This window comes from Anopheles darlingi, chromosome 3, assembly GCF_943734745.1.
Source record: "Anopheles darlingi chromosome 3, idAnoDarlMG_H_01, whole genome shotgun sequence".
NCBI lineage: Eukaryota > Metazoa > Arthropoda > Insecta > Diptera > Culicidae > Anopheles > Anopheles darlingi.
In genome coordinates, this window is record NC_064875.1 from 73,284 (window position 1) to 97,184 (window position 23,901).

Genomic DNA, 23,901 nt, shown 5'->3' on the forward strand with positions numbered 1-23,901 from the left:
CAAAAGGTGTTAGATCACTTGCATCTTCACAATGTCATCTTTTCTTACCTTGCATGTAAACTGATGTTGTCACTCACAAAATCACTATCACTTTCCGCAACACTTCCAATGCTACAAATTTGGCTAAGTCCCAGAACGACGCCGACTCTGAAATTTTCTATTCTCTGAAAAATTTCCCGGTGCGTGCTTCCCGGGACTTTCGACTGCCGCGATCGGGACTTTGCCGAATTTTGCTCGAGGTTGCTCCGTCTTGTTTTGCTGTTCCCTTCTCTTTCGCGCTGCCGTTCGAATCGCCCCTCGACTCTTGCGCCCTTCCCACCCCTCGTAATCGAAACCAAAAAGTTCGCGTTCGTTTTCGTTCCCCATTCTTCTCTTCCCATTCCGTCCTTGCCCCTCCGCAGCCGCGTCCCACAAGCTCGCGCGCGAAACCTCCTCCTCCTCGTGGTTTCTTCCGCTCTTTCCCCCGCTGCCTACGAGCGGTTTCATAGTGAGCGTTGCATTTGCCCCTTCCTCGACCCCGTCGCAGGCGGCGGGGGTTTCGTTTTCAGCCACCTCAGCCTTCCTCTAGCTGCGTCGCAGGCGGAGGGGTCTGCTCATTGCACACTGGGTTCTTCTTCTTGTTCTTCTTCTTCGCGAAATCGCTCCTTACTCCCTGAAACTCGCGTAAAAATTGAGAAAATCTTGAGTTTTTGGAACATCTTGATCAAGAAAAAGGTGCTGGGAGTGAATTTAAGTCGTTTCTCAACTCCCGCCGTGGTTCCGGTTGGAAAAGTGGAAGATACTTGGACAGCCGCTACGCTCGTGGAAAAGCGCTGGGAAAACTCCGGTCGGGAAATGGGTTCGCGAGGAATCCTACAGATTTTCGCACCGAAAGGCTTTGCCATACTAAACACCCGATTTCCAGGACGTGTCGCCTGCGACGCCCTGACCCGGCATCTCTCCACACCGGCCGCCTTCCAGCGGCTATCGAACGAGCCGGTTAAGAAAGGTGCGGATTACATCATGCGCGTGTTCGCTAAAACCTTCCTCTTTCATCTCGCAACCATCCTCCCTTTTACAGGTACCTCGTTGCGTACCGTGCGGTCATTTTACACTTCATACATTCGGCGTAAAAAGGACTACTACAGTACACTCGGAGTGACCAAGAACGCGTCGCCGAAAGAAATCAAAAAGGCTTACTATCAGCTGGCGAAAAAGTATCATCCCGACACGAACAAAGACGATCCGGATGCGGGACGCAAGTTTCAAGAAGTTTCCGAAGCCTACGAGGTACACGGAAGGCCACACGATGGCCAACAGTTTGCGCACCGGAACTGATCTTTGCTTCCGTTTTGAAGGTTTTGAGCGATGAAACGAAGCGAAGTGAGTACGATACCTACGGACAAACGTCGGAACAGATGGGCCGAAGCGGCGGAGGCCGACCGTGAGCCGGGGCTGGGCCCCAGGGATTCTCACAAAACTGGCAGTTTCGTTCGACGATCGATCCGGAGGAGCTGTTCCGGAAGATTTTCGGCGATGGCGGCTTTCAGTCGGGATTTGACGATTTCAGCGATTCCAAGTTTGGGTTTGGTGGGGCGCAGGAGATTATCATGAATCTAACCTTCGCACAAGCGGCTCGTGGTGTAAATAAGGACATTGATGTAAACGTGGTGGACACGTGCCAGAAGTGTAGTGGTTCCCGGTGTGAGACGGGCACCAAGCCGGGTAAATGTCAGTACTGCAATGGAACGGGTATGGAAACGATATCGACTGGACCGTTTGTGATGCGTTCGACATGCCGGTATTGCCAGGGTACGCGGATGTACATCAAATACCCTTGCCTCGAGTGTGGAGGCAAGGGACAGACGGTTCAGCGGAAACGGGTGACTGTCCCAGTGCCGGCGGGCATCGAGGATGAGCAAATGGTGCGCATGAATGTTGGCAGCAAGGAAATTTTCATTAAATTTAAGTAAGTTCCGCTCCGCTATTAATGAAAAATAAACGCACCTTGCGCTAACAATTTCCCCATCTTCCATTGCAGGGTGGAAAAAAGTCGCTACTTCCGGCGAGATGGAGCTGATGTACATACCGATGCCTCAATTTCCTTATCACAAGCCGTCCTAGGCGGCACCATCCGTGTGCAGGGTGTGTACGAAGACCAGACCATTCAGATTCCACCGGGAACATCGTCACATAAGGTCATCAATCTCACTGGCAAAGGACTGCGGCGTGTGAACAGCTATGGGAGTGGGAATCATTATATTCATTTGAAAATTCAAACCCCCACCAAGTTGACGACCCAGCAAAAGGCTCTACTACAGGTATGGGAACTCCCATGGCCTCTATTCTCCTGCTCACCTAGTAATCTTCTGACCGTTTTTCTTGGCTTCTCTAGGCTTACGCAGAACTCGAGGAAGATACTCCTGGCCAGATAATGGGAGTTACGTACAGGAGTGACGGTAAGTCCACAGCATCCTCTTCGTCAACCTCCTCATCTTCCTCCTCCTCTACGTGGTCTTCGGAGAATGTCTCGGAGAAACTAACGCAGGGCACTCGCGATGACTCGTATCGTGACTATAAACCACAAGATGAAACTGAGACACATGATTACCAAAAAGAGCAGCTTGGCTCGAGATTCTACTATTCGCTTGGCGTACTGCTAGTGCTCTGTTGGTTCGGATATTACTGTCTCAATCAGAGCAATGCCCAGTTCGAGCAGGAACGTGCGCTCGTTATCGAACGCCAGCGACAGGACCAACTCTACCACAGACTTAAAAGTCCTTCCGATGATACGACGTAGGAAACGAGAGGAGAGGGGGAAGCTGTTTGAGAAAACGAACATCGATTGTTAAGTGGTGATTGATTCCGGGGTCCCAAGGACTTGGCTAGAAAAAAGTATCAAAATAAAATAGGCAAAAGGCCTCCGCTTAACAATCGCTGTTTGTTTCATTGCTCGCTCGCGCTGATTAGATATGCCGTTCCGCTTCAAATGAGCAATCTTTTCTTTCACAGGTGGTAAGGTTTGTTATGCGGAGCCCCAAGAACTGACGGACATCGTGCGTGAGGCACTGAGGGATCGTACCAAGCTTCCGGGTAGCACTGATACTGGCCAAAGTAGTGAAACCAGTGAGGCACAAGAAAAGCCAAAGACAGAAGAGGCAGCTACCAAGAGCCGGAGTAGCAATAGCAATTGAAGAAAAAGAATGTTAATTAGTCTCCATTCTGTATCGGATTAAAGCGGGGAAAACACCACAACACCAAAGCTCTGTTAATGGAATGAAATGATTCACTGGGCGATTTATTGGGCAAACCCCGACAGCTAAAAGCTTAGATAAGAGAGGAGCAGTTCCGTTTTACATCTTTTCGTATGTTTCCGTATGACCGCAGGATTCACAGGTGCGGGTATAAGTGTCCTCGGCCTCATTGTACACCTCAGAATCACCAAATACGTGGACATGTGCTTGGACAGTCTTATCATACAGACTGCTGCGCACATCCATCCGCAGCTCCTTGAGCCGTTTGTTGTACTTCTTTACCTTGGCCACTTCACGTTTCTCCTCACGTTGCTCCTTTTCTCGCAGCAAGTTCTCTTCGCTTCCCCAAACCTCTAGAGCTCGCTTTTCAATCTGCAGATGAAGGTACAGTTTCATCTCACCCCAGCGAACGTTGTGCGGATTTTTGCGGCTTATGAATTTCAGCACCGGTTCCCGCCGGTCGAGGTCACAATCCTTGAGCAGGTACTCCTGCTTTGCCTCGGTGCGCGTAATCAGCGAGTGTTGCCCGTCCTGATCCCGACAGGCGTCACAGACGGCATAATCGAATGTGTTGAGCAGGTAGGAATCGGCGAAGCGATCCCCGCACTCGAGACATTCGTCGTACTCCACAGGAACGGGGACCGCATCCGGCTCGGGTGCGGGTTCACTAGCACCATCCTCCTCGGGCACTTCCGGTCCGGCAGTTCGTTGCTCGATCAGAAATCCGCCACCACTATCGATGTACTTCGATCCGGACACCTTAATCACATTGTTCACAGAAACGGCAGTTTCCTGGCGCTTCTCTCCGTTGTACGGATGAGTAAGCAGTCTTGCCTTTCGTAGATTGAGCGCTTTCTGACGATTTTCCTCAATCCGACTTCGCTGATATTCGGATAAATCGGATTCTGTTTTCCCTGGTTCCTCTTTGCCACTCATTGTAGGTCCTTGCAGATTAATTGGTACGTTCCCGAAGGGCGTTGTTGTTCCGTTCCGAGTACGCTCCGTGAAATGGCTTTAAAATTGAGAAATTCTTAAGTTTTTTGGACGATTTGATCAAAATAAAGGTGATAAGAGTGAATTCAGGTCGTTTCCCAACTTCCGCTGTTGTTCGCATTACAAAAGTGGATCGGAAAAGTGTAAACAACGTGGAGAACCGCAGATTTCCAAAAATTTTTACTAGAGAGTACAGAAATCTTTTGGCAAGATCGGGCTGGCTCGGAAACCGCTCCGGCAAGTTTTAAGATTCGCGATTTTTCAAGAATCGGTTGCACTAACGATCGTATTCTCTTTCCAGCTTGGAGAACCTGGGAACGTGTCTGTAAACACACTTTTGGGGTCCCACTTTCTAGTTCGCTTCAGTCCGATTTCGTTGCCTTACGATCCTGGCTAGCAATGGCCGGAAGAGGACGAGGAAAGGCCACCGGAACGCTTACACAAGAGCAGCTGCAATCTTTGGGTGTAACCAGCAAAGAAATCCAGACAGTCACATCGGCCGCTCCACCGCCGGTTTTTCCTGTGTTGCTGTCGAAACCGGTTTCTTTGGAGGCAAGGCCCGTTTTAATCCTGACGATCCTAATTTATTCCTGATTGCACACGCTGCTTTCTTTCAGTCCAGTGTTGATAGGAATTACAAAATCCTGTGGAAGGAAGACTTCATTTCCTATTTGCGCGAATCCGCATATTTTACCACTAAAAAATGTTCCAAGCTGTCCGTTCAACGCTATTCGGACAAAGTTATCGTAAGATCATTTAATTAGATAGTCGTTTGGCAGAAGTGAAAATAAGCAATTCCTTTCCAGAATGTAATTGAGAATGATCCCAAAACGAAGCACGACGGAGATTTCCTTTGGAGTTGCATGCCAGCGGAGTTAATGCCCAATTTCAAGCGAGCAAAGCAGATGAATGCTGCATCGAAACCGAAGCGACCTCGCACGGTGGAAGATATTGATGCAACGTTACAGGCTCTTGAGCAGAAAGAAAGCACCGCAGCCAAGGCAGAAGGGGCAAAGAAGGAGAAAAGTGAAACAGATGACGAGAATGAGGAAGATTTGGAAGAAGAGATAGTGGACGAAGAGATGGACGACGACAATGATTACGGTAACAACTATTTCGATAATGGTGAAGCCTACAACGAGGAAGATGATAACCTCGACGATGGGCCTGTTTATTGATTATATCTGATAACATGAGTAAGGGTTAACAAAATCAATGCGACTGCGCTATTTCCGAAAAGAAGTCCAATATATCGTTGATCGTAAACTCGAGGGTAATCATTGATCCGGCATAGCATCGCTGAATCCACTGTTCTAATGAGTTATACTGTGTTATGAACTCTTGCTGCATCGCGCGCCACACCACTTGCAATAGATTTTCTTCTTCGCAAAGGTGTTTTTCAACCTTTCTGTATAATTGCTCTAGCCCCTTTTTAACTTCTCTCGCAGGATACAAGCTAATTACTTTGCGTAGCTCTTGCTTCGAATATGCCATTTGGTAGCTTATTTCAGTATCTTTCACGCCTTGTTGAACACGCACTTGAACTCCTTCGAAGAATTGCTAAAAAAAGAGGAAAATGGCACAGATCAAGCAGTTATGACAAGAATGAATTGAAATAAAATATTCAATACGCACGTTCAATTTCTCTAAGGGACGACCAAAATATTTCGTGACATACGCCTTTTGTGCATCGTTGTAGCGAGTTTTGGCTTCCTTACGTAGCCCTTCTAATACTTGAACCTTCAACTGTGATAGTGTCGAGTGCATGCGATGATAGTTTTCCATTTTGATCACTTGATGAGGTGTTTTAGGATGCTCTACTGCATGAGTAGGTATGCGCTCAAAGATAGCCTCAACAAGTTTAAGGTACCATTTATCAAGATCATTTCGGCGCTCAGTTTTCTTAAATATGCTTTCTGCGGTGCCAGCAAATTCTTCGAAATTTTCTACATATGGTAGAAGGCCACATTTCGACCGTTTTGGAACCTTGGCCTCGTCAATAGATTGCAACTGTACTTGCATGAATTTGTCGAAGCTACGCTTCACATGCACAAGTACAGATGCGAAGGTCATGCTCAAAAAGGACTGTGCATCCTGTGCGGACATGACATGTTGCGTAAGGCGTACCAGAACATAGAGAGAGTAGCTATCATGGAAGAAAATATCAATTAATACAAAGTAACCCGATCATGGGATGAGCCTGCATAACTTACTAGCTATCCAATTTTTCGAAACTTAAAATGAAGTTGTTCAACTCTGATTCAAGGTTATTGAACAGTTCGCCCATCATTTTCCGAACTTCCTCGTTGATCTGCCGATCGAGTCGTCGCTGGGGGTTTTGGCCTGGCTTTTCTCGATCGTCCTTTGGCAAATTTGCGGATGATTCCGTAAAAGTACCCGCTTCCAGGGTGGTTTGTGTATTTTTCCCAGTGGGGCTGATGACATCAAGCTGAAAGAAGGCGATACAAAAATGCTGCTCGCTCAATGCGACTGGTTCCAGCTCGGCCAGTACTTTCTCCAGGATTGAGTCGAACCGCTGTCTCTCTGAAGGGTCAGCGCCAGGTGCCCACAGCTCTTTTGTGACTCCCAAAATTCCATAAGGCTGAGCCGCCTGCTTGCTAGTTTGGGGACCCAACTTCAGTTTATTGCTCATGAGGCTATTATTGACATCTTCCCGCGAATTAAAACGTTTCGTTGCTAGCGCTAGCTTGGCGTTCTCAAAAAATATGCGGATCTCGCGATCGTATACTTTGTTCAGAGATGAAGTAGTGTACAGTTTGATCAATGCGTCGTATGCTTTCCGATCCATAGCTTTCATCCAGTGCATTAGTTCCATCAAGGCGGAAAGTTCTTTGTGGACGTGATGATGTTTAGGAAGGATGATTTCATTGGAGCACGAATCCTGCGAATCGCCTAGATTCCCGAGGTGAATGAACAAATTGTTAAGGTGGCGACTGATGGTTTGGGAGAACTTTGCTTTCCATTTTTCAAACCGCTTTCTTTGATCCTGTACGGCTGTTAGCCGCAACAGTGCCGGTTCTATATCACTGTTCATGGCCATTTGAAGCGCTTTCCCTGCAGCAATGGCTGCGGGAAGACCTTTCGGTGTTAAATCTGTGTCTGTAAGGGCGAGTTGATGGGAATGTGGTAGGTCGAGTTGGGACACTACTTTTTCCAACTCCTGCAGCAGCCGTACATTATTTCCATTTGCTATTTCAATCATCTGGTTCTTCTCTCCCATCTTTTCCATCGTGTCCCGTACGTGGCAAAGAATTTGATCGTAGCTATCCAAACGTTGTTCCACTTTTTCTGCCTCATTGATCGCCTCTTCAATTCTCTCCATTAGCTGTTGTACCTGTTTTTCCGAAGCCAGAACGCTCTGAATGTTGGCCCCATCAAGCTCCAGCAGATTGTGGCTCAAGTCCTCCATGAAGAGTTCAGCGTTGCTGATAGCGTAGTCGCATCCTGAAATGAGCTTGTTTAAATTAACCTCCTCCTTTTCGGTGAGTGCGTGAAAGTCTTCATTTTCCAGGCCATCCAGATCGTCGTCGTTGATGCTCTCATGTCCATCCCGATGAGCGTACTTTCCGCTTGCGGCTTGTTTCTCTGGCGAATTCTCGGAGAGCCAGCCCTTGGGAACATTCCTGAATTCTGCCCGCTGGGTTACAGGACAGTGTTTGTGGATCTGCTTCCACAGTACTGAAATAAAGTTCTGGCGTTCGTGCAGGTTGGTGGCAAACCAGCGATACGGTTTGTCCAGGATAATATCGAACTCGTGCGTGTCGGGGGTGTCGTTCCGCCCATCAACGCACTTCACTTCTTCCAACGACCAGCTTCGTTTTTTCTTGTAAACGCCTTTATCGTGCTGTTTGATCTGGCAAACACTGACCAGAATGCTGGGGGATTTGCAAGTTTGGACGATGCACAGATAGGATGTCTTTTTTTTCTTCAACAGCTTGCTCACATTGCACACCGATATGATGCGCTCGTCCAGCGCATCGAAAATGTCTTTCTGGAAGATGTACTTTATCCCTGCAGCCATTTCTACTTCGCAAATTCACAATTTCTCCAAAAAGGCACTCCTCGATCCTCGACTATTGTTCTTGTTATGACGACGTTCTGGCTATGACGTCACAATTCACACCGCTCCGTGTCCGTGTGATGACGGACAAATTCGTAAAAATGAAAATTCATAAAAAGGGAGTATTTCGCACGGCAGAAGTGAAACGGAATAAGCTCAACGATTGCTAATACTGGCTAAATCATGTTTCTTTATTTTCCCATGACAGCCTAAGGATACGTTCGTCGGCTACCGTCTGAACCCTCCGGGCTTAATCGAGGCTCTTCGGGGGGTTGTAGTTGAAGAAGATGAGTCCACTTTCCTTGGCCTGTAATAGTTCAAGTCAACGCGTCAGCTGCCCGCCAGACTCTACAAGTGGAGCTGCGTCTTACCACGGTGAACGTAATTCCGAAGATCACGATCCCGGCCGCCAGCACGGTGTTATACACCCGGTTTTTGCGGCGGTGTTCCTCGAAGAAATCTCCCTCTGGAACGGGCATGTCGTTCATGGTGTACACCCGGAAGTTGCTCGGTCCATGATAAGCCCGGGAGAGGACGCCCGCTGTTCGCATCGAAGCAAAAATTGCAATTTTCCCCGGCCGGGTTACGTAAGAAAAGGCGGTAAGAAAAACCGAGTTAAACATGTTCTGCGGAATTGTCGATTTCGGCTGGATTACGTTACCATTGCGGGCGACCAGAGACAGGGGACGAGCAGCTTGCATCTTGTTTTTCACTCGCAAAACTCGGAAAAACTCAAGGAAAACGATTTTCCGCACGGAGCTCGGACTTTCAGAAAAATGATTTTGTTTGGACAGTTGCTTGACAAAATGGGCACGAGTGCGCGCTCTGTGTAGCCACTGCATAAGAACGGCATGGTCCGGTAAAAGTTGCAAAGATTTTATACGACCGATATATTCCCTACTCGTTTCGAAAGCGTCGTTACGGCTGGGCCGAAGTACGTTTGTTTGATAAGATTGGAAAAAGATCACAATATTACGAGATACGGCATACGGCAACATTACGAAGTAACTTGCATCCCATCGCATCAACCAACCAACCAACCAACTCAGCAGATTATTCGTAATTTCTTGGAAATCTCCTAATACCGCACACGTTTGACGACGAACGTGCAGTCTGCTGTTTTCCTCGACTCATCTGCTGGCAACAGTGTGTTTCTTCCACTTATCACCTTGAGTAAACAGCAGAGAAATGAGGAGAACGAGTGGCAGATAAGGTGTCTAGAACAAATTTATCACTCCACCATCATCCGGGCATCGCTTCGGCAGCTTCTCATGAGATTTGACGACAATTTACTTTTTGAATGCACACAGCATGTAGCTGAAAGTGCAACAAAGAATCGTCCTTTGGACCGATTCGCAGCACTTGATTAACCGCGCTTGCTGGCGTGCACTTCGAGTCAGTACAGAAGCTGCTGGAGGTAGTAGCTGGCGACGCCGTTTAAAACGGAAGATCTTCCATAAAATGCTTGATCATCGGAATTGTGACGAAAACAGCGTTTTGGTGAAATCACCGAGTAGATCGGCCGTGCTAGGTGGAAGACTGGACCGGAAAAAGTCACTGTCTACACCGATAATTCCGTTACAAAACGAAAAGTTCTTATGTGTTCCTATACATGTAACACATGGAGTGCCCAAGCATCAGTTGCGGCCAGCACTGGCACATGAGTTTGCCTACGATGATATCGCCATTCATACAGAAGTGCAGCAAACAACAACTTATCACACTATACCAAAAAGTGCCTCCCAATCGACCTTAACTATTCCTGAAAATTACAGTTTCACGTCAGTGCAGATTCAAATTTATCGACGCCGGTGGTTTTTATTAGTTTTGACCGTGTTGAGCATTGCCGTCTCTTATGTGCAGTGGATTCAATATAGTATTGTCGCGAATATAATGGCCAAATATTATAACATTTCTGCGGCATGGATAGACTGGACCTCCATGATATTCATGGTGATTTACATTGTTTTAGTGTTTCCGGTTTCTTACGTTATGGACGTTAGAAACATGAGGCAGTCGGCGGTGATCGGAACCGTGGGCACAGCTTTAGGAGCATGGATAAAAGTATTTTCCACGAACCCTAGTCAGTTTGAAATAGTGATGATCGGGCAAACTGTATCAGCAATTGCTCAAGTGTTTCTGCTCAGTATTCCCTCACGTTTGTCGGCTACATGGTTCTCTCCACAAGAAGCTTCCTCCGTTTGTGCATTCGGTGTGTTTGGAGCGCAACTTGGAATTGCAATTGGATTTTTCCTAACACCCATGATCATAGTCAATAACGACGACGTTAGTTTAATAGGTGTAGACTTGCAGATTTTCCTCATGGGTGTAGCCGGATTTTCTACTATGATAGCATGCATGGTGATAGCAATATTCAAATCAGAACCTCCGTTCGCGCCTAGTCAGTTGCAGGCGCTCCAACGTACTATGAAACCTCGTCGCAAAGATTATTGGCCATCCGTTGTCCGCTTGCTGCAAGATGAAAATTATATTATTCTGGTAATTGCCTATGGCATCAACGTGGGACTATTCAATGCTTTCTCTACACTGCTAAACCAGATAGTACTGAATTACTTCCCGGATAGCGCCACGGATGCAGGTCGCGTTGGCCTGGCATTGATCGTTTTGGGATTGATAGGATCAATGGTGTTTGGATATCTGTTGGATACCAGCCATAAGTATAAGGCAACGGCCGTATGGGTCTGTCGGTTATCAGCTGTGACAATGGTTATATTCGCACTTGCTCTACAAAGTCGTTCCAAAAAACTGCTAGCAGTTGCTTCAGTGTTCCTTGGGTAAAGTTTAATAGAAGACAACCATGCCTCCTTATTCTAAGATCATCCCTTTACAGATTTTTCATGACAGGCTTTCAACCAATTGGATATGAATTTGCTGCAGAACTTACCTTTCCAGAGCCTGATGGTCCCGTTATGGGGATTCTCAACATCTCAACACAAGTCTTCGGTATCGTGATAACTTTAATGATTTCTGGACTACAAAATATCTTGGGAGACTTCGTTGGAAATATAGTGCGTTGAGTGAAGCAGCGTCACTTAAAAAAATATGACATTTTTAAAGCTGGATTATCCATAATTGGTGTTTCAGGTTTTTGCTGCCTTTCTATTTTTGGATGGGAATATTATAGCGCTGATTCAGTCGGACTTGCGGCGATATAAAACTCATTTAGAAATAGAAAATGAGGCAGCGAGAGAATTCGCAGAGGACGCAAGCACACGTTATGGAGATATCTCAAGCTACGAGGATGCACCGTTGAAGCTAAAAATAGATGCACCTATCTGATAAAGCGACTTCAAGAACATAACCGACTAACAACATAAGTGACTTCAAGAACCGTGTGTAGTAAATAAGGTATCTCGTGTTCTGTAAGAATATGGCATGTTTAGAAAAGCTTCTATATTTTTAAAACTCTTTTAAATACCAATGGTTGATACATACTACATAAAAAATAAATATACAGTTCGTTTTTAATGAGTGGCATTGCATAATTTTGATGCATAACCTTTATTTTAATTTTAATTAATGCGCATTTGTTGATTGATAATTATCTTTTAAGCACGAATCAGTAATAATTTAGTTATGTAAATAAAAAGGTGGGCCATATGTTTTTCCATAGTAGAGCATTTATAGTAAAAATAGCAATTTGCAGTGTTTTTTCATATTTGAAATAATTTTGTTTAAAAATAAATTTAAAGCAATTTTGTGGGCAATTTTCGGATGAACATAAAGGGAACGGAGCAGCTGATCGTTCCGCATGAAATCGGAGAGCATAGCTGTAATAGTATGTGTGCTGCATCATCTTGCTGGCGTCATCTTGCTTTTATGATCAGTGTGGCTGTGGTCGATCATCTTAACAACAATGGTAAATTATATTGCTCACAGAACCTGGATGTGGAATATCTTTCTTTCGGAGTATTGTACGAGTTAAGCAAAAGCATCGAGCAAACCTAATCTACACTCGATTGAGTCTTGACTCAAACATTCAACAAGAATTATCTTTCTGTGCGATTAGATAATGGTTTGGTGCTCTTTGACGGTGAATGATCTTCCGTTATCTGTCGCGTTGTCGTTCAGCTCAGTTCAGCTTCATCGCGCAGTCCGTCTGGCCATATGGTGTACTTTGCTCGTTGGCACAACATTAAAAACCGTTGAATTAGATGGAGTACCGTAAATAATAATACCGAAATCCTATTTTATATTGAAGTGTCTGTAGTTACTCCTGCCCCTACCTACGAAGAGATACAGCTGAGCCGCGATTCAGAATGATTTTGACGAGACAAAGAAAGAAATATTAACAATCGGTACACGCAGCGTGCATAGTTCACCAGGTGATAACATTAATACACAATAACTATTCCACAGGTAAGTATTTGCAAGTGGTTAAAAAAGGTGAATGCTGCTGATTTATTTATTGCATTTTGTTTTCATTGTAGTACCTGCTTTAGCGTGTTGCATCGGAAAAATTGAGTCAACACCATGGAACGATTAAAACGATGCTTGCTAAAGAAACCCTCAGTAAACGATCTCGAAGATGGACTTGAATCCCCCGAAGAATGTACAGAACGTTGGACGTCAATAAGGATAATTTATTACACTATGTTCCTGATGTCTCTTGGCTTCAGCATTATTCTCACAGGAGTGTGGCCATACTTGGATAAGGTTTGAGCATTTAATTTCGTATGGTTAGATGTATAGAAATGAACTAAAATATGCTTTCACTCAGCTTGATCCACTTGCAGGGAAAGAGTTCTTAGGATGGATTGTTGGTGCAAATCCGGTTGGGCAGATGATATTTAGTCCCCTCGTCGGATGGTGGGGCAATCGGTTAGGATCAATCAGATTACCCCTCTTGTGTTCATTGGCACTATTTTCGATTGCTAGCGGTATCTACTCATGTCTTGAGCTGTTTACGACACATCAAAAATATTGGATGTTGTATTCGCGTTTCCTGATCGGCGTCAGTTCTTCGAGCGTGGCCGTATGCCGGTCATATTTGTCGGCGGCAACGAAAATCAAAGAGCGTACTAGTGCCGTTTCAATGGTTTCGCTAGCGCAAACCTTAGGGTTCATTGTAGGACCGGTCTTGCAAGGAGCGGTAACGATGTTTGGAGAAAACGGTTATCCTTTGCTTCGAAATCGCCTGCATCTCAACATGTACACCGCCACCGGGTGGATCAACGTGTTAATGGGAATCTTAAATTTTTGTCTATTCTTGCCGTTCGTATTCAAAGAAAAGCGAATAGCAGCTCGCGAGGCCATGATCAAACAGGGGATGCAGTCGGAAAAAGAAGCTTGGAAATCGATGAAACCAGATTATCTGTCCGCGTGGACATTGATTTTCGCCTTCTTCATCTTAGTATTTAACTTCGTATTTCTTGAAACGTAAGTAAACATTTCGCTCACATTCTCTGTCCAATACTCTAAATTATTTGGGGAAAAGACAGTCCATTATTTGTAAAGAAGGTGGCTTTGGGACTCGATATTTCGTAGTTTTACATCGAAAACAAATCAAAATTATACTTGTTGTGAAGATGACAATTATGGTTAAAAAATCCAGACCGAAGTGACCGTAAGAGAGGTTCCATAATTATTGCAAAATTTTCGTATTTGATGCAAATCGATCAAAGGAGGTATGCTAAATGAAGCGGTGAACTTCACCCAAAAATAATGGATTATTTTTTACCTAACACAATATTGAATGCCCAGTTTTAATAGTAAAGCATATTCTTTTCTCTACAGTCTGGCAACCCCACTGACAATGGATATGTTCGCGTGGACAAAGGCTGAAGCGTTGTATTATATGGCATGGATAATGGCTGTAGGTGCTGTGTTGGCAAGTGGCGTGTTTCTGATGATTGGGCCGCTTTGTAAACGAATACCGGAACAACATGTTCTGCTGTGGGGAGGATTCTTCCTTATGGTACTCGGTAGGGCCGTATATATTCCAATGAGCGACCAGCCCCCCAAATTAGCGATCGTTGAAAACGTTACTGCAACGCTGTTTCAAGCTGAGGATCCAAACTGGAAGGGTGTATACGGATCAAATTTTACCGATGTGCAATCTGACATGTTTCGTGTTGATTTGGACTATAAAGGGCCAGCATTCGTGGATCGCGTTTCGAATCTAAGCGATACGGTCTCTTCAAAAGATTTGTTAGGTTGTCCGTCTACACAAGAGTGGTGTAAAACAACGCGGGGAATGACAATTTTTCAATTTCTTCTGGGATATGCATTCACTGCAATTGGCTATCCTATCGGAGTTACACTCATTACGACCATCTTTTCCAAAGTGCTGGGTCCTCGTCCGCAAGGCACATGGATGGGACTCATGACTGGTTCAGGATGTATGTCAAGAGCTCTTGGACCGGTATTTCTTTCAACCATCTACACCAAATACGGTCTGTACTGGACATTCGGTAGTACTGCGGTAATGATGGCGATAACAATGTTGTGGTTATGGCATATGAGGTACTTTTGATTATCGATACATGAAAAGCAGTTATTAAAAAAAAAAACTTCCTATATCCCTTGCAGGCAACGATTAGCTCCTGCTTCGTACGAGTCCAAAGATTCACGAGAGGATGAACTTGCTACAATAAACTTTAAGCAGGAGGACTCTACAGCAAACCAGCAAGAACACGATCGTAAAAGAATTAGTCACGACTTAGTGGACAGCTGATGTAAAAAAATGTGTTCACTTACTTAAACTTAGATTTGTTGTGTCTTTTTGTGTTGAATCGTGATAAATTCTCTGAAAGATGAGTTAATGTTTTCAAAGAACGATTAAGATGGTTCTAATCATTCACCCCTTGTTCCGAAACGGATTTTACTGATATTGGTTTCATAAATTGATACGTGTATCAGTGCAATGAAACTAGAGATAAGCTGGAGCACGCAGAAGTCGATTAAAGCCGGCAGAAAGTCGGCGGTAGGTTGGCGATTGAGATTGCTATCAGTCCATTCATATTTGCTCACAAAACAGGTTCTTCGTATAAAACCAAACTGCAAGTTGTGTTGTCTCATAATTCATAACCAGAGCATGCTCGAGTTAATGTTACCAGTAGTCTTTTAATACATAGCGTTCTTCGTTTCTGACAAGGGTAAAAGAAACTCGTTTTCCGCTTGTGTTGGCCAGGGTTTTCGAGGGACTGTGAGCAGAGAACTATATTCGTTTGTACTGCAGACGATGGACTACAACAAGTGCTCATTTCAGAGTCACTAGGCTAGCTACCAGTTTGAGAAAATCAAGGCAGCGCAATTATTCGTGTTACATAGCGGTTAGCATTTTTTCGTTCTATTGCATATTCCAGGTACAGTGATGGAGCGTTTGGAAAATTGGTTTCGTCCGAGACAAAAATTAAAAGATCGTCAAAGTATGTTAGAAACTGACGAGGAATACTGTGAAAGGTGGATTACGATCCGTATAATTTATTTGAGTGGATTTCTAATGTTTTTATCATTCGGAGTAGTGACAACATCTCTTTGGCCTTATTTGCAGGAGGTACGTTAAATTACTTTGAACTTCAATGGCAGACGTTTGCGATGTTATAACAGTTTATCGAAATCCCTGAAATGCCTGAACAATCGGTAATTAGTTATAATACTAAATCAACAAATTTGTGTTTTCTCCAGATGGATTCAACGAGTGGAAAAGCATTTCTAAGTGTGTTATTCGCTGCCCCACCTGGAGGTCAACTGCTGTTCAGTCCATTAATCGGTTGGTGCTCAAACCGAATGTCTTCTGTGAGAATTCTTTTCGTGTTGTTGACGGCTCTATATATATTTTCGAACGCTTTATACAGTGTCATTGAACTATTCTGCGTGCCACAGCGAAAATATATTATGTTGATTGCTCGATTTGGTTTCGGCATAGCTACATCTATCAACACCATTAGTCGAGCTTACATTTCGGCTGCCACTAAATTTTCTGAGCGTACGAAGACTATTGCCATTTGTTCTTTATCACAGACATTGGGGCTATTAGTTGGACCACTCCTTCAATCATTGATCTCCTTATTGGGAAAGGATGGTGTGGTACTTTGTGGATTGCGACTAAATATGTATACATCTGGCGGGTGGATCTGTGCTTTAGGTGGAACTATGTTCTTATTGCTTTTGAGTCCATCAACGTTTGTACATCGTACTATAGCATTCAAAGAAGCACAAAACAACAAAGGCAAGAGCAGTTTAATGGAAAATAACCGGTCATTACATCTGTTTCCCATTTGCATGATAATCACAGGCTATGGATTACTGATGTTTTTCTACGTATCTTTCCAAACGTATGTACACATCTTATCGCCTTAAAAATGAGTGTGTTGTTTAATATTTTCAAAACATTATTTTTTAGGACTCTTTCTCCCATCGCATTGGATCAATTTTCATGGAGCCACGAAGAGTCACTATATTATCTCGGCATACTCCTAACGGTGGGAACATTATGTTCGTGTTTGATATATTTGTTGTTACCTTATTTAAGTAAAACGTATAACGAACACAATGTGTTTGTGTACATTGCTATCCTCCCGCTTTTTCTTAGTCAAATGATGATGATTCCGACAGTGGAACATAAACTAGAAGCATCTGTTTCGAGAAGTGACAATAGTACTGCGGCATTATTAGGATGCACACAAGAGTGGTGCAAATCGGTTCCCACAATCAGTCGTTACCAGCTGTCCATTTCATATGGTATGCTGTGTATTTCGTTTTCGGTAGGAATTGCAATAACCCAGACAATTCTTTCAAAACTACTTGGAGCACGGCCACAAGGTCATTGGATGGCTTTATATACGAGTGTTGGAGGGATAGCAAGAATAATGGGACCAGGTACCATGTTAATTTATATTCAATACGGTCCGCATTATCTTTTCGGGTTGGGAACGATTGTCACTGGACTAATGTTACTTTGGATATGGTTTTATAGGAAGCTTTTACATATCGATACAAAACTAGCTACAAATGTACGCGAAGAACAAGACCATACAGGTTTCCAATAGTAAAGGGACAGACTAACTTTATAATCCTACTCTTAATATTCTTGTACTTAATCTAATATTGCAAAAAGGCTATTTTCTTCAATGACCTAACTAAGTGGAAGCTTGATGATCACCTAATTTTTTTGACATATTCATTGCATCGTGAACGGTATCAGGTAGTTCGGTATTAAGTGTTTCCGGTAACTGTAGAATTGCAACTCCTGAAGAGATGCCGAGGCAGCCAAAAATAAACATTGGAAGTGGTATCCATAATTTGGATAATAGAGGTGTTTGTGGAGCAATCATAGAGCCTACTCGGCCGATCATCGAGCATGCTGACAGTAAAGTTTGTCGCAGATTAGTAGGAAAAATTTCCACCGTGTAGATGTATAGTGTGCCAAAAGACATCGTGATTGTGAGTTTACTAAGTAGAAACAAAACCAGTCTGACGAATGGTGCTTCTACAAAAAAGAAAAAAAATAAATAAAATTAAAGGTATGACACTATTTGATAAGACCAATATGAACAATACTCACCAAGCGGTACTAGCCCCGAAATGATACAGAGTAAGCCACTAATTATCATTGTAACGAAGAGGGTTCTCTTCCTTCCCGTACGGTCAAGAAATAATTGCATGAGGAAAAACCCTGGCAATTCAATAAGGGACACAAGAATAAAATTAACGTATTTGTTTCCTGATAAAGATACAGAGTTTAAGCTAAGTCCAAAGTAGACCATAGTATTTGTAAGCCAACAAAACGAGCAATTTATGACTCGCGCTGTGAGGCCAGGGCTATGAAACGCTTCATTTAATAGCTGTGCAAAAGTTTGAGTTTTCATAGGCTCGGAAGGTGTCGCTTCGGAAACACTATTTGGACAAAGATTTTCTATTGTGGTCGGAGATAGTGTTTTCCCATTGACTTTAGCTGCTTTTTGTAAAATTTTAAGAGCGCATGAAGGTCGATTTTTCGATAGTAACCATCGAACACTTTCCGTGGTTGTAAAGAGAAATGCCGTTGCCAAAAATCCAGAGAAGTATAAAGTACGTAATAAAACACGCCAATTATTGATATACATCGCTAATAAACCAAGTAAAGCCTCTCCGAAGGAAAAAGCACAGGAAATAATGTTGTTTCCTGTAACACGTTTTTTAGAACCCACTAGTTCAAGTGCAAGAATAAAAGCTGTCGTATACATCGTAGAGCCGATGGCAGGGTCTAAAAATTCAAACACGAGAAACATAGCATAGCTATTAGAAAATGATCTAATCACACCGCAAAGCGCACTTCCAGCTACACTAATTAGCAGGATCCATCGTCTTCCAAATTGATCAGATAGATACCCAGCAATAGGAAGAGCTACAAATTGGCCTATGTTATTCATGGTTCCCACGAGAGCCAATTTCCAGTCATTTTCGGCACAATTTATTCCAAAATCACGTACTATGGTAACATCACCGGTACGATAAACGAAACTCGAGCAAGAAATCAAATTAGAAACATTAAACGCTGCTGCAGTACACGTCTCGTTAAGTGTAGTATCACTGATTGGCAGAAACCGGTGACAACGTTCTGGATGTCCGCTACGATCGAAAGGAAGAGCTAAATTAGTCCATGTAGCATCATACACAGCTGCATCGGGTAAATCACACTCCGGCACATAGCATCTGTAAAAACAATTTTTTAGATGATTTCTTCAGAATATTGAGCAACCAGCAAGGTACGATATATAAAACAATCAAACCAACCTGTAATCCATATTTCCGGCCGTAAAAACATAGCTGAATGTAAAGAAGGCGTTCAACATGATCGGTAAAATCATGAGTGCGTATTGCCACACTTGAAACGGTCCAAACTGGCCGATTTCAGAAAGAACTTGATCTAATTCAATACTCTCTTCCGTGCGCGGCATTTTTGACAAATCTTTGATACTTCGTGAAGAGTGTGTTTTCACTGACCTTTCTCCTTTTCGAAAATTAATAGTAGCGATGTAGTTTATTGAAAATTGCTCGAGCAAACCAGCATGTCTGACTTAAATCAACATATGTAATTATTCGCACCACTTTAAGTGACTATCTCTGTTTAACACAAGAATAAAATCTATTTTTATGCCTTGCTACAAACGCTCCTGCTGTGCTCAATGGATGTGGGAATGAAACTGCGCAAACTCGTTGTTTTATGATGCTGCTATGTCACTACTAATTGTTCTGCCGTCTAAAGTCGAACTTGAATCAAAATCACTGGTAATTGATTACGGTGACACACATACAGCTGCTGGATGAGATGCTGAGTTTTGCTTGTGAGTCAATTGCGCAATTCTGTCGTTATCATCGTCGAAAGCATCGAGCACACAAGTGCGTGATACGCAAGTTTCATTGGCAATATGTAAAATCGCACCGTCTCTGCTTATCGTTACGGTATTGTAATGATCTTTTGGGACCATTGATTGCTTTTTTATTACATATTCTTTTGTTTTACTATAAATCCTACTTTTACACCTACTGCTGGACGTCTTTTATATATTTCGTGAGAACTGACCATCATCGTAAAAAAACAATATTTCCTGTATGTTAAATGAAGTAACTTATTGATCGGATTTTTATTTTACTATTAACAGCCGTGTGGATTTCAAAAGAAATTTATTCACTTTCAGAACGCTCCGATCCCGAGTGATCTTGTTTGAGATTTTCAGCTTCACTAGCTGTGTTGGGAAGTCGAACATTGCCGGTTTCTGGAAATTCTAGAACTGCAAAGGCCGCCAATATAGCAATAGATCCGAAGAGTATCATGGGTAAAGGCTGCCATGCTTTTGCAAGCAGCGGCATTTGCGGGGCAACAACTGCTCCTAGTCGTCCAATCATGGAGCATATGGATAGCAAGCTTTGGCGTAGAGTTGTGGGAAATATTTCTGCTGTATAGATATACAGCACACCAAACGAAAACGATATGGCCATTTTGCTCAATAGAAACATTGTCGTGTTGATCCATTGAATGTCTGAAATGTGTACAAAAATATGGTTATCATTTCTGGATAAATGTATTCAGAAAATTATATTTTACCATTAGGTATAGCTAGTGTAATGAGGCATAATACTCCACACAGTGCTAAAGACAGGAACTGGGTTGTACGCCGTGGAAATCGATTCATGATGAAGTTCATGCTAAGTGCAGCCGGTATTTCAACGAGTGTTATAAGGATGAAATTAACGTTTTTGTTTCCAGCCAACGTGACCGAATTTAGTGTTAGTCCGTAGTATACCATTACATTGGTAAACCAACAAAATGAGCAGATGACCAAACGAATGGTGAGTCCCCTGTACTTAAATACTTCTTGAATTTGATGTACTACAGAAGGATTTTCATCCGTTGGATCACATTGGTAGTGATCTCCATCAAAGAGTTTTCGTGTATTTTCTGAAAGTGTTCGACGATTGACGTGTGCAGCTTTCTCCAAAATAGAAACAGCTTCTGCACGCCGACCTTTGGAAAGAAGCCAACGTACACTTTCAGCGGTAATCCATAGAAAAGATAATGAAACTAATCCTGGGACAAAAATGGCCAACAAGTAATACCGCCAATTGTGGATAAACATTGCAATTAATCCCATGGCAGCTTCACCCAAGGCGAACACTACGAGACACAAGCTTTTGGCTAGCACGCGTTGCTTGGGTCCTACTAGTTCCTGCCCTAATATAAATGCGGTAGTGTACATGGTAGAGCCCAGCAAAGGTTCTAGAAACTCAAATGCTAAGAACATTTCATAATTTACAGAAAAGGACCTAATAATACCAAGGGTTGATCCGAATGCAACGGAAGCTAGCAGTGCCCACTTTCTACCGTATCGATCAGAAAAAAATCCTCCAATCAAAAGCGCGAATGCTTGCGCAATACTGTGCACGGTTCCAACCATTGCTATTTTCCAAGCATTCTCATCACATGTGAGCTCGAACTATAAATTAAAGAATATGTAAGAACAGGAGGAAGAAAAAAAAGTTAGAGTTATTAAATAAATTTTGTTTTCAGGCAATTGTCTATAAAAATACTTTGTAGACAAATTCGACAATTGATGAACTTATCGTAATCAAATGTTTTAAAGCAGCTGCCATCAGGCAACATCTGCTGGTAGCCTTTGATATTCGGTGCGGAAGATTGCTTACCTCATTGACAATGGTTTTTTCGGTATTATCTTGGTAGACGAACTCTTGGCATCGCGTGGTGAACGAACCGTTAAAGTCACTAGGTTGACAATTCAGGTAATCGGTGGAGATATTTGCCAGCATTTCATAACGTTCGCACTTTGATGGTTGGTTATCGTTAAATGGAACAGCTGCCTTTAGCCATTCCGATAAGTATGAGGTGTCAGTGCGATTCTCACAGTAAGGTATGAAACATCTAAATTATGATATTGAGATATAATTTGTAAAGTAAATTGAAATAAAAATATGATGTACTACCCTGCCTTACCTGTAGTTAAGATCGGCTGCACTGAATACATATGACAAGTTGGAAAAAGCATTAAACACGAGTGGCAAAATCATTAATAAAAATTGTCGCAACTGAAACCAACCAAATGTTCCTATTTCGATTAGTATATCATCAAGTGCTATTTCAGTCATTTCAAGAAAAAGAAATTCGTTTTGTTTAAATAATATTTTTTTCTATCAAGCTCCGATTTGTATAACTGTGCGAAATAGAACACTGTGATTTGCGTGGAATCCAATCTCAAACTGCTAAAGAGCGTTGCGTTGCCCAGCGATGTGGAAGCTGACATGCGTGTTTATCATTTACAATTATTTCTAGAGCATACTGCAACGTGTGTTTGTCATGCGTATGATTGTTTAGGAAAGTAGCTGATAGTATGAGTGTATCGCTTCACCGGTTCCGTGGTAGTAGCTTGATCTTAGCACTCATCTCTCGACTGATGGTCTGTAATTGCGAAAAACTTATTTTTAGCTTTGCTATTTAAATAAATATAGCTTAAGATTTAGAACATAAATGATTTATTCTAGTGTTGCGTCTTTACTGTTAGTGTGTTACGTCATTACTTTCAATTACACAATATTGTATTGGGATAAGCTTATCTCAAATGAGGAATTTTGTTTGTGAACAATTTTTAAACTGCGTCAAAATATTAATCTTTCATAATAGAAAAGGGAGAATTACCGACTGAAGTTTGGTCTTAGCAACAATTATGTTGACCATTATTTTTATCTGCACTTTTTATGTATAGGCAGATCGTCCTTATCTTATCTTATTCGCGGCTTCGTCAGACCACGCCATGCTCCACATTAAACGTATCATATTATGACGTCGATTTGATCATATTTCTGGCTAGGAATTACATGTGAGGTATATATATATATATATATATATATATATATATATATATATATATATATACAAACAAACTAAGTCCCGGCTATTTTCGGCTTTGTACTCTAAGGCGTATTCGTAATTTTATTTTTTGTATTCAAAATAAGGAAATATGTGTTCTAATAAACACATCTTGCTTATATTTTATTAATAACACCTTACTAAATGTTTATCGAAAGTAATGAATGTCAATAGCATAGCATAATATTTTCATTTTCATTAAAAAACATACATTGTGTTGGAAAAATTTATAGCAACGAGGTATCAAGCATAGCATCAATCTGAACCCTTTATATTTCATCTCATTTCTCCAGATTTCATAAGTGATCATTAAATGGCTTCTTCGGATGATTTTTAGAAGCAGTAGAACACCGAATATATGCTTTTCGCCCCTACCATCCCGCGCGTATGCCCGGTGGGAACAAAAGGAGATTCCTTGTTAACACAAAATATTGTTTCTTCTTTTTAATCATAAAAGTTTTTCTTTACGTTATTATAAAGAAAATGATTGAGTCGGCGCAGATACATTGGTAGCGTAGCTCCACTACACTTTTTTTACACCATACTGTGACGCCGTGCATATTGTCTGGTTGAAGCTCTCCCGTTTAATATTTTGCCTTGCTGGCTGTCTGATGCATTCAAACTTGGGTGTAACGATTGATGGTGCAAAATAATAGTAATAAAATGGCTTCAGTACGGCTACTTGGAGCTATTTCTTAATGTTTTGACACAAATTTAAAGGAGTCGCTGTGTAGAAAATCTTATACAGTTTGCTTTAATGTTTTACGTCCTAGTAAGGTGGGTTTAATCTCGATTTGACTCTTTAAAGAAAATATTTAACTTTAATGGGAATCTTCAAAATCTACCAAGTCAAGATAACTGAGTGAAACTTCATTCTTATTGTCCATGTAGTTTGTATTGTATTTTAAATATAGGAGGAATTTCGATGCGAACAAGGGAAGAAAAAAACAAGAGAATACAACGCTCAAGCGACGAACGTCTTTTGTAGCTGCCGTTTCTTGTGCTTTAACCATTCCTCGCAGATTCGTGTTGAGCGCACCACTTTTTTCATGGAGAGATAATTGATCCGGTTTCACTTAGGTGAAGCAGCTCAAAAGTTACATCCCCTTGAAAGAAGTGAGAAAAAAGATATAAGAACTACGAGAGGAAAAACAAGAAAAATACTCGGAAGTTCAACATGTGTCCAGCATAAATTTCATTCTTTCACG

The 23,901-nt window shown here is 42.4% G+C and overlaps 10 protein-coding genes across 18 annotated transcripts; 5 read left to right on the plus strand and 5 right to left on the minus strand.

Moving 5' to 3' along the window:
• The first annotated feature begins 645 nt into the window (after positions 1 to 645).
• On the plus strand, positions 646 to 3,326 carry LOC125956793 (protein tumorous imaginal discs, mitochondrial-like). The gene is given in 6 exon segments (XM_049688990.1): positions 646 to 988; positions 1,061 to 1,269; positions 1,338 to 1,948; positions 2,021 to 2,300; positions 2,375 to 2,438; positions 2,992 to 3,326. Coding segments are annotated over 6 exon segments (1,500 nt in total). The 5' UTR covers positions 646 to 834; the 3' UTR covers positions 3,174 to 3,326.
• LOC125956794 (DNA repair protein complementing XP-A cells homolog) lies at positions 3,244 to 4,184 on the minus strand. The gene has a single exon (XM_049688991.1). The coding sequence runs from the start codon at positions 4,167 to 4,169 to the stop codon at positions 3,333 to 3,335; it is 837 nt and encodes a 278-aa protein (XP_049544948.1). The 5' UTR covers positions 4,170 to 4,184; the 3' UTR covers positions 3,244 to 3,332.
• Positions 4,185 to 4,218: 34 nt separating this feature from the next.
• Positions 4,219 to 5,404, plus strand: LOC125956795 (DNA-directed RNA polymerase III subunit RPC7). Its single transcript, XM_049688992.1, has 4 exons — positions 4,219 to 4,463; positions 4,528 to 4,778; positions 4,844 to 4,972; positions 5,033 to 5,404. Exons 2-4 carry the CDS (start codon positions 4,626 to 4,628, stop codon positions 5,402 to 5,404), a joined length of 654 nt encoding a protein of 217 aa, XP_049544949.1. The 5' UTR covers positions 4,219 to 4,463; positions 4,528 to 4,625.
• A 34-nt stretch (positions 5,405 to 5,438) lies between these two features.
• LOC125956790 (exocyst complex component 1) lies at positions 5,439 to 8,432 on the minus strand. Its single transcript, XM_049688988.1, has 3 exons — positions 6,440 to 8,432; positions 5,862 to 6,372; positions 5,439 to 5,786 (listed from the first exon to the last, which is right to left on the minus strand). The coding sequence occupies exons 1-3, from the start codon at positions 8,266 to 8,268 to the stop codon at positions 5,439 to 5,441; spliced, it is 2,688 nt and encodes an 895-aa protein (XP_049544945.1). The 5' UTR covers positions 8,269 to 8,432.
• A 45-nt stretch (positions 8,433 to 8,477) lies between these two features.
• Positions 8,478 to 9,130, minus strand: LOC125956796 (uncharacterized). Its single transcript, XM_049688995.1, has 3 exons — positions 8,969 to 9,130; positions 8,679 to 8,848; positions 8,478 to 8,614 (listed from the first exon to the last, which is right to left on the minus strand). Exons 1-3 carry the CDS (start codon positions 9,006 to 9,008, stop codon positions 8,558 to 8,560), a joined length of 267 nt encoding a protein of 88 aa, XP_049544952.1. The 5' UTR covers positions 9,009 to 9,130; the 3' UTR covers positions 8,478 to 8,557.
• A 141-nt stretch (positions 9,131 to 9,271) lies between these two features.
• Positions 9,272 to 11,931, plus strand: LOC125956791 (feline leukemia virus subgroup C receptor-related protein 2-like). Its single transcript, XM_049688989.1, has 3 exons — positions 9,272 to 11,102; positions 11,159 to 11,336; positions 11,413 to 11,931. The coding sequence occupies exons 1-3, from the start codon at positions 9,769 to 9,771 to the stop codon at positions 11,605 to 11,607; spliced, it is 1,707 nt and encodes a 568-aa protein (XP_049544946.1). The 5' UTR covers positions 9,272 to 9,768; the 3' UTR covers positions 11,608 to 11,931.
• A 201-nt stretch (positions 11,932 to 12,132) lies between these two features.
• Positions 12,133 to 15,121, plus strand: LOC125956703 (major facilitator superfamily domain-containing protein 8-like). 3 transcript variants are annotated; one of them, XM_049688807.1, is made up of 6 exons: positions 12,133 to 12,187; positions 12,530 to 12,687; positions 12,759 to 12,984; positions 13,049 to 13,707; positions 14,065 to 14,793; positions 14,860 to 15,121. In XM_049688807.1, the coding sequence occupies exons 3-6, from the start codon at positions 12,802 to 12,804 to the stop codon at positions 15,002 to 15,004; spliced, it is 1,716 nt and encodes a 571-aa protein (XP_049544764.1). In that variant the 5' UTR covers positions 12,133 to 12,187; positions 12,530 to 12,687; positions 12,759 to 12,801; the 3' UTR covers positions 15,005 to 15,121. The 3 variants fall into 3 exon arrangements, with proteins under 3 accessions (XP_049544764.1, XP_049544765.1, XP_049544766.1); XM_049688808.1 differs by lacking the exon at positions 12,133 to 12,187 and adding an exon at positions 12,202 to 12,451; XM_049688809.1 differs by lacking the exon at positions 12,133 to 12,187 and adding an exon at positions 12,202 to 12,361.
• A 118-nt stretch (positions 15,122 to 15,239) lies between these two features.
• LOC125956706 (major facilitator superfamily domain-containing protein 8-like) lies at positions 15,240 to 17,321 on the plus strand. 5 transcript variants are annotated; one of them, XM_049688817.1, is made up of 4 exons: positions 15,240 to 15,732; positions 15,795 to 15,826; positions 15,958 to 16,607; positions 16,676 to 17,321. In XM_049688817.1, exons 3-4 carry the CDS (start codon positions 15,958 to 15,960, stop codon positions 17,319 to 17,321), a joined length of 1,296 nt encoding a protein of 431 aa, XP_049544774.1. In that variant the 5' UTR covers positions 15,240 to 15,732; positions 15,795 to 15,826. The 5 variants fall into 5 exon arrangements, with proteins under 5 accessions (XP_049544774.1, XP_049544773.1, XP_049544772.1 ...); XM_049688816.1 differs by having other exon boundaries at positions 15,240 to 15,425; positions 15,636 to 15,826; XM_049688815.1 differs by having other exon boundaries at positions 15,240 to 15,826.
• Positions 17,322 to 17,411: 90 nt separating this feature from the next.
• Positions 17,412 to 19,467, minus strand: LOC125956704 (organic cation transporter protein-like). 2 transcript variants are annotated; one of them, XM_049688810.1, is made up of 3 exons: positions 19,048 to 19,467; positions 17,837 to 18,966; positions 17,412 to 17,761 (listed from the first exon to the last, which is right to left on the minus strand). In XM_049688810.1, the coding sequence occupies exons 1-3, from the start codon at positions 19,209 to 19,211 to the stop codon at positions 17,412 to 17,414; spliced, it is 1,644 nt and encodes a 547-aa protein (XP_049544767.1). In that variant the 5' UTR covers positions 19,212 to 19,467. The 2 variants fall into 2 exon arrangements, with proteins under 2 accessions (XP_049544767.1, XP_049544768.1); XM_049688811.1 differs by lacking the exon at positions 17,412 to 17,761 and having other exon boundaries at positions 17,803 to 17,947; positions 18,744 to 18,966.
• Positions 19,468 to 19,578: 111 nt separating this feature from the next.
• On the minus strand, positions 19,579 to 22,329 carry LOC125956705 (organic cation transporter protein-like). Of its 2 annotated transcripts, XM_049688813.1 has the most exons (5): positions 21,867 to 22,329; positions 21,764 to 21,784; positions 21,457 to 21,691; positions 20,360 to 21,248; positions 19,579 to 20,294 (listed from the first exon to the last, which is right to left on the minus strand). In XM_049688813.1, exons 3-5 carry the CDS (start codon positions 21,577 to 21,579, stop codon positions 19,939 to 19,941), a joined length of 1,368 nt encoding a protein of 455 aa, XP_049544770.1. In that variant the 5' UTR covers positions 21,580 to 21,691; positions 21,764 to 21,784; positions 21,867 to 22,329; the 3' UTR covers positions 19,579 to 19,938. The 2 variants fall into 2 exon arrangements, with proteins under 2 accessions (XP_049544770.1, XP_049544769.1); XM_049688812.1 differs by having other exon boundaries at positions 21,764 to 22,329.
• Positions 22,330 to 23,901: the final 1,572 nt, after the last annotated feature.